This window comes from Notothenia coriiceps, unplaced genomic scaffold (assembly GCF_000735185.1).
Source record: "Notothenia coriiceps isolate Sejong01 unplaced genomic scaffold, NC01 NC01_scaffold00013067, whole genome shotgun sequence".
Taxonomy (NCBI): domain Eukaryota; kingdom Metazoa; phylum Chordata; class Actinopteri; order Perciformes; family Nototheniidae; genus Notothenia; species Notothenia coriiceps.
In genome coordinates, this window is record NW_011345768.1 from 24,186 (window position 1) to 38,622 (window position 14,437).

The 14,437-nt window shown below is 39.8% G+C and overlaps 1 protein-coding gene across 1 annotated transcript in view; it reads left to right on the forward strand.

The window, feature by feature from the left end:
* LOC104947787 (regulating synaptic membrane exocytosis protein 1-like) overlaps window positions 1–12,138 on the forward strand; it is a 31,096-nt gene extending 18,958 nt beyond the window's left edge. Inside the window, exons 12-13 of the mRNA XM_010773882.1 lie at window positions 1,234–1,238; window positions 12,103–12,138. Coding sequence (XP_010772184.1) covers window positions 1,234–1,238; window positions 12,103–12,138 — 41 coding nt within the window. The remainder of the gene's footprint in view (window positions 1–1,233; window positions 1,239–12,102) is intronic.
* Window positions 12,139–14,437: the final 2,299 nt, after the last annotated feature.

The window sequence follows — 14,437 nt, forward strand, 5'->3', positions numbered from 1 at the left end:
AACGGCTCCACGGATTGGTCCATTTGGTTCCGGGTAACGCGTGACATCATGCGGTACCCGGAAGAATCAATGGACAGTGACGTATCTCCAACGAGGCGTTTTGGGGAGGTATTTTCTGTGTTAGAGTTTTACTCGCTACAGGGTGTACTTTGAGGGTTTTGACTCTGCAGACCGTTGACATGCATAAAAACCTTCATAACACACAAGGGGACGGGTAATAACCGGAAAAGCATGACATGGGACCTTTAAGTAGGTAAATTAACTCAAACATGTGATGTTACAATTATTTTGCTGCTTGCTACAAAAGGAAAACTTGCGCAGCTCTCATGTCAGGGGTACTCGAGTGAGTGACATGCAGGCTCTGCATGCACAGCAAACCACCAATCACAATCATTCTTGATCAGATCACAGCAGGCCCTGCCCCGCTAGTTTGCAGACCATCAAAACACCGGTAAAAAATGAGCGAGGAACAGGAGGACAATACCGGGGAGAATGAAGATTTACTTCCAAAAAGAAAAGCAACATCTGCCATCTGGAACTATTTTGGATACAAAAAGGTTCTTCTCTTCTTCATTCACAGATGTGCCCCCTTATTTGAGGGTAAGCAACATGCATTATCATGACATGTTAGATCATGACTTAAGGTATGATGAGTCAACCAGTTAAGATCCAGACGTCTATGACTAAAATCCTTCATCCGGTTAAATATAGTTGAAAAAAACGCAATATATATCGCAGGGGAAAAAAATATCGCAATGTCAGTTTTTTTCAATATCGTGCAGCCCTACATGTTATACTTTGTTCCTTTTCAGAATGGTCAGAAAAATGACTAAGACCGAACCCCCACACGTCTCTTCTCGACGACATCCTTCACAGTATCCTTAAAGAATTCACAGACAGAGACTTACGCTGCAGCTTCTTTCCAGGGACGTCTGTGTGTCGTCGGGGCAGGTACGGGGAGGGTTGGGGCAGTGGAATGGATGAGACATCGTGGGTTTGGAGTGGATACCAGTGAGGCTTGTCATCCAGTAAGGCCGTCTCTAGCTCTATCAGGACCTGCTCAAGTCATAATACAGATAGGGAAATGTGTTGCTACCGTTCACAACTGCTTATTAACATAACGCAGACAGTAGAAGCTGGTAAAAATACATACAGAAAAGCTTTTATATGTGTTTAAAATATCCACTGTATGGGATTTAGTGTATTGGCGTTCCCATTCAGAAGTTAATTAAGTGTGTGTGTGTGTGTGTGTGTGTGTGTGTGTGTGTGTGTGTGTGTGTGTGTGTGTGTGTGTGTGTGTGTGTGTGTGTGTGTGTGTGTGTGTGTGTGTGGTACCTCTCCCATAAAGGTGCTGTCCTCGTCCGGTGACCTGGGTTGGTCCCATATCGTCATCTCGAGCATGTGGTTCCTGAAGTCCCTGCGATGGACATGAGAGTAGACAAACGTCTGGTTCCACTTGGGCTCACAGGTCCTCTTCATTGTTTTTGTCCTTCGTTTGCTCTTGTCACTGTCAACAATCAGAGAGTCAGACAACCAAGTTCTCTTTTCAGTGGACATACTTATTGTTCATGGGAATTTCCTATGATTAGATCACAAGCTTTATTCATCCAAATGTACTCTGCTAATACCTGTCGGAATGCATTTTCAAGCACTCTCTGTGAAGATGGGGCATACCTGCGATCAGGAAGAAAGTACATTTTGACGTAGGCGCTCCTGGGCCGCCCGTCAGGCCGAAGAGGAAGCTCCGCAGCCTGCATCACGTTGACTATTAGCTGATGACCCGCTTTGTCGTACCAAAGTTTCACCTGGGTGGGAAACACACAAACAAATCTGATGCTTGGTTTTCATTTCAACACATCAACAGCCCAACACACTCAAAGTGTGCAGACTCACTGAGAGCTGCCCTGGCAATAACTGTGGAGCGTCTTGGAGCATCCCAGGGCTGGAGGGAGACAGGACATGTAAAGATGGTCTGTCCATCTTCTGGGACTCAAAAGAACTGGAACCTGCTGGGGATACAAAAGGGGGGAATTCATTAAAAGAAAGTCAGCTCTAACAAGAAATTGAATCCTAGACAAGAGAAAAAAGTGTTAAAAATACATTAGTTTGTACATAACGTTCAATGTGCTAGCCAATAGAAGCAGGAGTGATACATAGTGGGGTCATTATGTTACAGAAGTAAACAAAGAAGTCCAATTGGAGGCTTATCAGGCAGATGGTAGAGAAACTCCGTCTGGAGGGAACTTGGGTATTTTAGACTTGGCAAACAATTGACATGCACTAAAACCTATAAAACGGACAGGAAAACACCAAAAAGCATAATAGGGCCTCTTTAATTTTTCTAATCTCAATGCTAAGCTAGGCTAATAAATTCCCAGCTCCAGCACCATGGTTGACACAGACGTATTTGCTTTCTCAAAAAAAAGACAATCAGCAAGATAAAAACAGAATTGAAGAGGGGTCTCAACACCCCGCATACTTACTAGATTCTAATGGAGGGTGGGAGGTGTCGGGGATTCTTGGGATATCACTGAAAGGAAGCAGAAAACTTCTTGTCAGCCACTCTCAAACTGGCATATAACCAGAATAAACAAAGTTAGTAGTGTTCTCGATGCACAGGCATACATGCAAATAAATGTAGAAGTAGTTAAGTGGAAGAAAGTAGCACTGCAATTCAAAGTTATTTGGAGATTAAAATGTTATGTGGTTAAAACAAATATGGAGAAACAAAAGAAAATGTGAGGAGAGACAATTTCTTCTCATAAATTCAATTTTTCCCGGACTCATTCAGACATTTTGACTGAAATAATAATAAGAATGGATGGGAACCAGCAGCTCAATTCTGTCCACATCTTTTCTATCATCCACCACCACCACAACTACAGTTAAGGATCCCATGGGAAACGCCAGAAGCCATTGCATTAGCTTAATTGTCATAAAGAAAAGAATGGTATTCTGTGGAACACTTATCAGTGTAATTTCTCATTTAAAATGTTAAATCTATAAAGAGGAAGAGTTTAGTATTTGAAAGTGTCCATCCCAACATTGGTAGATGCAGGAGGTTTTCTCAGTGATTATTTGATAGCACATGGGGAGGTTGTATTCTCAATTGTTGAGTGATCCATGTGGCCACAAACTGATATTTTTACATTTAATTAAGTAAAAGTTCAACATTTCGTACTTTATTCATTTTCTTTTTGAGGGTTAAAAGGAAAAGATGGATCATGATGTACTGAACGAGCATAAAACCTGAACAAATCAAGCTGATTGGTCTCCCAGCTTCAGTAATTTAAAATATTAGATATCCATCTTCTCATTTCACTCTTGGAAAGAAAGCAAAAAACATTTTTAATGTCAACTTTTGATTTGAAATACAAGCATTATACTGATAAGTGTTTCACGGAGCCTATGTTGCTTTTGAGCCCATTCCAAAATCAAAAAATGTAAAACAAGTAAAGAAAATCAAATCAATATTTTTATGAAACCCAATGACCCCGCTTTCAAACAATGGGATAGAGGAAAACATAAAGAAGTATTTGACACTGCGAGTGCTGGATTTCACTTTGGGATCCTAAGACTTGGACTGGGAATGAAAAAGAGAAAATCCAGACGCCGCACAAACAGTTTAAAAAACTTGCAAAAGGAATGCTACATTGACGGACATTTCCCATTGGCCATTTTGCATCCCTTCAAGGGAACTCTCAGTTTTTTCAGATGGACTTAACAAACTGTAGCAATTTATCTAAAAATCAATTAGCATAACTACTTAATAGGAATCAATTGAGTTCATTTAGGGATGAAAAATGGCCCCAGCAAAACCAAAATAGTTTCCATAAGCATGAGAAGATTAAGGGGTCCTAATAAAAGGGGCAGATTACTTACTGATATTTTCTATAAACCCTTCGCGAGTGTTTGGAGAAAAATTAATACATTCAACTATTTTTCCCATCAAAGAGCAAATGAGGTTCAATCTTATTATAAAGCAAGGATGCAAAAAGTTGAAGAAACATTTAGTTTTTTTTAATGTAAAATAAAAGCACTATAAACCCAATACAAAAATAGGCCAAACTTACTCACAACAATAGCTTAGCAAATATACTGATCACAAACTGTACATTTTTAACACTTTGGTCACTATGGATTCCAGAGTATCACCATTTGTTTGAGAATATTGTTTTTTAAACAGATCAAACGTAAAACCTGACATTTAAAAAGATTCTATGAAGGGTCATGCAGGGTGTCATAAATGAGTAGATCCCACTAGCAGTAATAATAATGCTATTATTGTATGTAAATGCGTTAAAATCCTTTTTTCAGATATCCATGTGGAGATATTATGTTTTTTCTTTCTTCTAAGTGTTCCGGAATATGTAATTTGTTAGAGTAATTATAGGCAAATTCAGAAAAAGAGACAATCGGTACAATTAAAATAAAACAATTTCAATTAATTGCTAACAAAACGCAGAATAACACCCAATTAAGACATCTGTAGAGAATTAAGTTCAAACAAAAGATTGATGGGAGGGGATGTCTATTGTCCAAAGGATTAATACCAAATTATATAATTACAAAAGATAACAATATCATAATTCTGAGACCTGTAAAACAAATCACTAAGTCAACGATTTTTTGACAGTGTTTTTGGTTAAAAGGCCCGAACACTTTCGTAGAACACTTTGTTCTACGAAATTAGGTAACATTAGCCGCCTTTAGCCTAGTGGTGGTTACAGGAAGTAATGTGATGGTATTTGTTCACAGCCTAACATTTTTACTTCTACCGATTGCATTTTAGCTTCAAAAATCATAACATTTGTGTTAGTATGTGGAGATTATCCTACTGCCACACATCTTATTTTCTGCAATAATCCGAAATCAAATGGAAAATCCCATTTATTTTGTTGAGTGAGCCTTAGTGACGCTAAATTCCGGGTTACAAAAGCCTACAAAATACATCATCACCACCACTCTAATGCACTCACAAACTAGTCATTACTGGCTTGGTTTTTAAGACCAACAAAATATTATGTGATGCAGCCATTTCTCATTTTTTATGGAATAATCCACTTTATACCCTCCTGTAAATAGGGTTAGGCTAAGTGCTTTTTTAAAGGGGATGGAGGAGACAAAATGGCAACTTAGAAACCGTTGAGTCAACAATCCCTAGTTAATAAGGGTGGTATTTAGACTGAGTTATGACTAAAGGATTGCATTTTTCACAAATATCCAATAAAACAGATGTAAGGGGTGTGTTTAATCCCTGACTTACCCAATAGGCCTGGATACCACTAGCTCAACTTGAGGCTCCGCTTGAGACTCCAGGACGATGTTGTAAACTTCCTTCATGGTCGCCCCCGGTAACAGCTTCCCATTCCACTGCAGAACTTCATCCCCTGGAAGCAGACGTGCATGTCATAAAAAATAAAGTCTGGGTATCATACAAATGTAGGTATAATTCATTTAATATTGTAAACAAATCCCATGAAAAGACAAACATCATCATGTGTGAGTCCACTTGCATATTCCCTTAAGCCCCTGTCACAAGACACCAGATGGACACACGAATATGGAATTGTGAATTTCGCACGAAGATGGCCCCGAACTTGGTCAACGACCAAGCAACAGCCGAAGCAAGTACGTCCATGCCTACAGAAGGCCACACGATGGCACCCGAACCACCCACAAAGGCAACATTTACATTACATTTAAGACATACAACTGCAACGAAAGTAACAAAGACAATTATGTTAAAGTACTATGGGACTTTAGATTTTGGAAACTTGAGAAATTGTCACTGATATTTTCAGACTTTGTTCTTTACTTTCTCCGTCTTTATATGTAGAAGATATTAAGTTTTCTCTGTCATGTTGTTTCCATAGCAACAACAACTTCCTGTCAACAGCGTAAACTCACCTTAAGCATATACCGTAATTTTCGGACTATAAGGCGCACCTGAATATAAGCCGCAGCAGCGGCATACCACTCTCGGTTCCACTTTTACTTTTGCGCGCTACCTGTCCCACTCTTTTCCGGCCTCCAGCTTTTCCTGCTGGAACCCGCCGCTTAAAGGTGGGGGTCCGCGGACCGGCCATAGAGCCCATAGAGTTAAAGGTGGTGGCCGTTAGCTGTAACAATCCATAGATTAGCCGCACCGTTATATAAGCCGCAGCGTCGAAAAATGGGGGAAAAGGCGCGGCTTATAGTCCGAAAATTACGGTAAATAAAACAGGAAGTTAACCTAAATTACATTCAAGACATACAACTGCAACGAAAGTAACACAAACAATGTTATATCCTTTTCGGTTTCACAGAACACAAATTGGGTTATTTACATAATATGTTTACATTGTTTTGTTGTGCAATAAAACAACCAGCGAAGCGATCTCTAAGGAAACATTGCACACCGTGGTCCCATCTCGATGTCATCGTACTGTAATACGATGGCTACACGACGGCTTTGCGAGGGCTTCACGTAGTCGTGTTGCCTTCCTAAGACAATCGGGCAGCTTCTTGTTTCCTTCGTATTGTCTTCGTGAGGCGAAAAATGCCTGATGGCACCGATGATCACACGAAGTAAAGACGAAGATGACACGATTTGACAAGATGCCCTCACACTGGCCTTACGGAGGGCAAAATGGACACACAAATTCAACACGAAAATGAACCTTCTCAAGGTCCTTCTGCAATTTTTTGGCATGCCAAAGATTTTGCCACCGCTCACAAAGTTGATGCCGGAGCCTGAGAAACTCCGCCGGCGGTCATACGATGGCTTAAGATGCCCTCACGAATGGCCCGATGTTGTTACAATCAGAGCCGAATTTGAACATTTCTTTTATCGTGTGTCCATCTGGTGTCAATTTCGGGACAGTGTGACAGGGGCTTAACGCCACCTGAGTCCCATTTGTTAAATTCAAAGACATACACTTTTTAAAATTCCAAATATTTTATGTGACCTCGTTTAAGAAGGCTTTTATTAAAGTAATTTAAAAAAAAGCTGAGCCCTGTAGTTTTTAGTAAACGTGACTTAAACGGTAAGGTTAGGGTAAAACAGCAATGGCCTTTTTATGGGATTATTTACAATTAAAAACATAGACTCTTTGGCTCTTTTTTTATGAAGCTTTATCTATTTATTTCGGCCTTCCTTCTTAACTCAAACAGCGATTTAGGTCAATGAAAAAAACATTTATTTCAGAAAATAACCATGCAAGTGTGGACAAGGCCTTATCTTTTGCTCTATGCCAATATGTTTAAAACCAACACAGCTAATTAGAGACATAAAACTATATAGAAAAAAAAATGTTTTAAGTGAAATAGTGAAAATAAGACCTCTGAAACTGTTTTAAAGACCCTATGTTTGGATGATTTTTTACTTTTACAGCAGACAGCGTATCACATGTAATGGTTTACCTGCTCTGAGATGTCCCACCACATCAGCCAGGCTTCCCTTCTTGACTTTAGTGATGAAGGCACCTAATCTCCCTGACTCTGTTATTCTGCCTCCCACCACCTAGAGACAGAGAGGGGGAGAGAAAGAGATTAGTGTCATATCTGTCATATATGCTGACCGAATACCATTACAATATTATTACAAAGCTTGGTTGGATACTGGTTTCTGTTAATTTTGAGTTTCAAGAGACTTTTTAAATATTGATTTTAATATTTGAAAAGACACTTTGGATTTATGATGGCTAAACTGTCCCCAGTAAAGAAAAAGAAAAACAGCGCATGAGAAGGAAAGAGTTTAAAAGACAGAGCACTGAACATCAGAGAAATCAGCAGAAGAAGACAGAAAGGAAGTACACACTAAAGGGAACATGGTATGAGTGTTTCAAAGACTGGTTAATGGAAAATAAAATGTGAACAGACTTGGAAAGTTACAGATAACCTCGATCAGTGCTGTTTTCCTTTTAAAATACTTTGCTGTCGCTGCAGTTTCAGACATTGGTACGCAGTGGATCGGACACATTTTTCTTAGCGGAGGCAATACGATCATTTTTAAATCAAAATTGTGACTCAAGGATTTGGTTTATTTAGTATGTACCCATGTAATAAGTAGAGACATCATGTGTAATGATACAACATCATGTGAGTGTGTGTGTTGTTGCCCACTCCGACCTTTAACCCCAGCAGAGCTCCGGCTTCTTTAGGCATGGTGGCGCTCCTCTTGCTGAGGGTGATTCGTCCAATCAGATGGTCCCCCTCCTTGGATGGCTGCCAGGTTACAGGATGCTTCAAAATGAGGAAACAAGAGATGCTTAGATGCACACACTGGGACGTGTCCTGTTGGATCAGCAGGTAAGAGTTTATTTTTTAGATACAGTAGTTGTTTAATATTTACATGGATGAAAGGTGCACTACATTTCAATTTCATTAATAATGTGGCTAAATCCATGTTTTTATTTTTTCAAGAGCCGGTGTGTACAGTAAAGAGTGAACATATGCTTTTTCCCTCTGAAGGATGACACAGTTTGCAGTGTTTTCCTAGGAATACATGTGCTCGTCTCCCAGCCACTCTTATCGGGTGGAATCTGGTAGATATTCCAGGGAAAAGTTGTCATGTGTTTTTCATGAATTAAAAACATTGTAAATTAGGGATCAGCTCTTTCAACACACATTTTTTTCTGTACTTCCCACAATTAGAATTTGTCTGTACTGCTATGTAATATCTGAAATCATGTGTTTTTATTCTCTGTATTGTAAACTTCGATGTTGCATGTTTCTAATGACTATATTTCTTCTTTTTTTTATCAAGAATTATAATTTTTCATCTGGACATATTTTGCACATTCACCCTTAGTTTTTAGGGTGAATGTTCAAAATATGTCCAGATGAAAAATTATTATTTTTTTTTTTTAAATATCCACTTTTACAGCATTGTCTATGTATGTGCATTTTTCCTGTTAAATAAACTAATTAATAAAAATAAAAATAAATGGATCATTTTATATAAATAGAAAAACAACTAAGTGGTAAGCATAGGCAGTTGAAGCAACTGAACAAAGGAAAAATAATACTTCCTCGGCAGGAGAGGTTCAAGTTCAAGTTTAGCAAAAGTCAGTCATCATGGATGGATTACTGACCATCAAAGGGACTGTCCGTGGCCCCATGGCCTTTACATACAAAACGGTTCACTTAAAGACACATGTACCAACAAGAAAGGGACACAACAAGACAACAAAGACACAAGGGGCAACTACGAAAAGACTAAAACAATTACAAAGGGACACAACATCACCACAAGGAGACACACAATCACAGACAGATGCATAACGGCTATAACAGGAAATAAAAACGACGTCAAAAAGAGGCGAAACAACTATAAAGTCTGTCATCCTATGGAAGACACGAGGAGGGGCATTTTTCATATCTGTCATAAATACTTTACATACTGTTGAAGGAAAAGCAATTAATAGAAATAGAAAAACAATAACTTACATGCCATACAGTGGGGTCATGTGGGTAGCACTCCCAGTCGCCTGCAAGAAATAAGACAGAGGGCTCAGATGCTGAAGATCCCTCACACACACACACACACACACACACACACACACACACACACACACACACACACACACACACACACACACACACACACACACAGCACATACCAGCCTGAGTCCTCTCATACACAGACCAGCCAAATGTGGAAGGTATTTGTTTACAGTAGAGAGGGTTACGTTTATTGGATATTCAGACCTGGGCTAGCATTAGAAATGGATCACCTCAGTGGCAGAACTGAGAGCAGTGTGCAGAGGATGGGAAGATACCAAAGGATAACAAAGCTTTTTAAAACACTCAAAATCCCTTCCAGATGTTGTATAGATCAGATTTTGTGGAATGACTCCAGGGGCAATGCAATGCTGTGAAGCAAAATAAAATGTTAGTAAGTGATGTCCTTATGTTGATGGTCATTATAAAGCAATATACTATGTTATTCTAGTATAAGTGGTTAAAAGTTGTGAATCAAAATGCACCTATTGCAAAGTTTTTCATACTATGTTGTGTTTTTTTCTTCTTTGCTAGAAGGATGAGGAAGATGCATTCACAGATCCTAATAGATTCTACTGTACTGTGAATAACTGCATATGTGAGTGTGTGTATGTCTCCCCGCACTGATCTAACAATGATTTACATGCCTGGACGCTTCTCCGCTGCCAGCAAACTCATCTCAGAGCTGACCTGGTCTCAGTCTCGAGCTAAAAAAGGAAGCAGCCTCTCGCTTCCACGCCGGTGTGTTTGAAACCTGGCCTGACAGAACACTCTCATCCTAAAGCTCTACTTGATCGATGTCTCAGTGCCTGGTCTGGGTCCAGCCCGGTGCTGCATTCTCCCTTTTCTCATCAGAACTAAACACACTTTATCGATCAAAGTGTAGCTTTAATGTAGAATGAGCATGGTAACAATCAGACACAGTGTTGAAGGTAAATACCCTAATGTGCTGATCAGAATACTCCATGATGATGCTCTTTTTCGCTAGTGGTCTGCTGCTAAGGATAGCAGACCGTTGCTAAGGAGGACCTTAGCAATAATAATATGTGCAATTATTATTTGCAGAAAGAAGTCTGGTCAATTTAAAGTGCCTGATGGCGTGTGGCATAGTGGGTTGTCCGTAGGTGTTCGGATCAGGGGGTCACAGGTTCAAACCCCACTGCAGTCAGCATGTCGTTGTGTCCCTGGGCAAGACACTTCACCCCAAATTGCTCCTGTGGGGATTGTCCACAGTATTGAGTATGTAAGTCGCTTTGAATAAAAGCGTCTAACAAGTGACATGTAATAATGTAAAAATAATAATGTCCTCTGTCAGATAACACAATTAAATACTATTTTAATAGGTATTTATTAGGGCTGGGCCAGTTAACCCGTTATTATCGCGTTAACGCATTAATTAATTAACGCAGACAATTATTTTATCGCGTTTTTTTTTTTTTAAACAAGTCAGTGCTGCCGTCATCTCATGTCACGTATTTGTTGCCGCAGTTGTAGCCGTTCGTACGCAGTGGAACAGACTAGCGCAATAGGATATTTTTTTAATCAACAAAATCCTTTTACAGTAGGCTATATCAATATTTATTTTTTTAAATGTTGTATCCAACCATCGTTCAGATCCAGAAGCAAACAAAAGGGTTCTTCTTTAATACTGACAGTCACTGTACATTATCACTTATACAACCACAAAAAATATGGTGTATAGGATAACGAAGACTATGCCCATAGCTTTATACTTAAATGGAACTTGTGACGGCACAGAAGATAATGGAAGCTTGTTTTGGACGTGTCTGTCTACCCTGAACTTCATGTAAGACAGAACATATCATGACAATGACCACAACGCTAAGTGCGGCTGGTGGTTAGGGTTGTGCTTTATATCTATGTGCTTGTTTCCTACGGATTGTCCTTCTCAAGCTCATTAACACAAAGTATGAGGTCAAATATCAACTGTTTCTTGCTTACGGTGTAAAAAACATATCAAACCAATAGAAAGTAGCAAAAATTAGATAATAGACAGCAAAGGCGAAATGTGATTCTATCATAGAATGTTGGTGAAACAGCTCCCCAGTGCCTTCTGCCAGAGAAAGATATTGACGCACGCCCTTAACTAGGCTAATGTAGCTTTTTATGCTACAAGCCCAGTTGGATATAAAGCAGTGAGCCAGAAGGCCCTGGCATGGTTAGTAGTGACGTGACAGAACCCAGCTTGAACATGACAGTGGTGTGTTCTCAGGCTGGGGGACATGGCTCACCCTTTGATAAACTGGGGTCAAACTGCCCCATCACAGACACACTAACGTGCACACACATGTACGCTCAGTGTGTGATGGTCCCCCCTCAGGGCCAAGCTGAAAACAATGCAACATGACACACACAGGCTCACACACACTACTGTGTAGATGCTCACTTTGACTTTCAGACTGCTGGCTACAGCCTGCTGCATGCACTGTAAACAGAAGTTAGAGAATGTGGAAGCAAGTGCATTGTTCCTGCAAACACAACTAGAAGAAATCCTCTAGGAATTTAAGGTTTTCAACGAGTATGGTGCGTAATGTTAGACATTCTAATAAATGATTAATAGGAAAGAATAAAAAAAAGTTTTCCATGAATTAGAAGGTTATTTCTGAGCAGTCTTACCGGTTCTATTCGTAAACCCAGAGTTAAAGTAAAGAGCGTTGCTAAATCCAAGTCCGAATTAAGACAGCACACTGAGACTAAGCAGTTCTCTGCAGCTTCTTACATTCACCTCCCGTGATGATGTTAAAGTGGGAGTGTTCCATGATCCTCACACAGGCACCGAAAAGTCAGTGCTCCATACTTTGTACGTCGCAATACGTTTACCAAAATGTAGTGTATAAGTGTAAAATAAACTGGATTTTATCACTATTTTTATAGCAATATCTTTTAACTATATAATTATAGTATTAGCTAATGAACTGGAGATTCTGTGTTTGTTTGCCTAACTTTCTTTATGTCCCTTTTCACCTTCCTGCTTGGCATTTTTAGAGAGACAGCAAGGGCATTTTGTGGCATCTGCAGGCAGTGGCAAGTACTTCCGACAACTGCCACAGAGGCCGCTACTCTGTGGTATCTGTGCCAAGTACTTCCGGCATATGCCACAGATGCCACAACTTGCCGAGGCATCTGCCGCTCCTCAACGGGAGCTGCCACAAGATGCCAGAGTAAGAGAAGGTTTACTGTAGCTGCCACTCGCCTTCCGTGGCAAATGCTGCTATTTAAACCTGTATTTATCGTGTAAAATGTCGCTGTTTAGGCATGACTTTATCGAACTGATCTGTACACAGGACTGATGATCTGTACACAGGGTTGGGTTGTAACGGAATACATGTAACGGCGTTACGTAATCAGAATACTGTCGCTGTCTAATAAGTCGCTTTCGATAAAAGCGTCAGCTAAATGCAATGTAATGTAATACAAAAATCAAGTAGCCTAAATATTCAGCTCGCGTTACATTTGAAAAACAACTAATCTGATTACAGTTACTTTCGTAAACTTGAAGTGAATACATTTTGGAATATTGGAATTATTGGTGGAAAAGTTTCCTCACAAAATGTAATATTCATAACTGTGTGCACAGCGCAGCAGCATGTCTGTGAGGCCCCGCCCCCCCACGCAGATGAGAGAGATATCTCTTTTTAAATATATTGAAAGTTAGAAACGGAGATGGTTCGATAAAACGTGCAAGATAACGTTTATGTAGCATTTCTTTACTGTCGAAATGATGACATTTCATAACGGGATAAAATCAAAGTCAATGGCCTGCTGCTGCTGAAGGCATGGGGCAAATATATAACTGTCCTTTGCCTAATTTATAAAGTAAACCTTAGCATCTCACTAGCAGTGGCAACTGCAATCAGTTACAGCTGCCCTAAGTCTGTAGCCAAGTCTAATAACACCAGTGTACACGTTGCTGTGTCAATACAGATATTTATTTGTTAATTATTTGTCTTTACTAGTCATAATACACGGAGTAGTGGCATCTGTGGCATATGCCGGAAGTACTTGCCACAGATGCCACGGAGTAGTGGCCTCTGTGGCAGATGCCGGAAGTACTTGCCACTGCCTGCAGATGCCACGAAATGAGCCAGGCCCTACTGGGATTCTGGGTAGTGTAGTGTCTTCTGCAATCCTTTACTCCGAAAAAAAATGTTTTCTCCGAATCGAAGGAGAAAAATACAAAAGCATTGCACACAATTTAAACCAATCAATGTTGTGTAATTAACAAGTATAATCTTGTGTTTTTTAGTCGATGAGTAGTGCAGATATCAATGTAAAATCAATCGACAGTAAGGGGAATAGTTACTTCCGGGTGTACAATTCTCCGTTATCCAATGGGAATGGACGCTCACATTGCCTTTTAAGGGCAGCCGACACAAACGAATGCCGTGCTTCCATGAGCGCCAAATCCCGCCGCAGATGGGAATACATTGCAATCAGTTGAAAGCTATTTGCGTCCCTTTATGAAGCTGAAGGAGCCTAGGAGCGTCACAACTGCACGCCACGGGACCCTGACCAAGCGTCGCTCCTGGACGTTTATGGAGTGAGTGTGTTGGTCCTCAACACACCCTGAACTCTCCTCCCTTCTTATTTTAGTTTATTTTTTAACTGCGAGTCATTTACTGTCCATTTGCTGCAGTATCTTTGTATCAAAATAATACGTATAAAGTATGTTTGCCCTCAATAAAAAACAATAATCAATGTAACATTAAGCATCACAGCATATAGCATGAATTATTCAAATGTTGTTCAGTCTATAGAGCACATTTTGGAAAGAACTGAGTAAATGAGTAGTACATGTATGTGAATAGAAACACATAGTATCTAAAAAGTTAACTACAAGTGTCAGATAAATGTAGTGTAGTAAAAGTACCATATTTCCCTGGTGTGGTACTTGTACTTTACTTAAGTGTAGCAATGGATTAAATGTAGT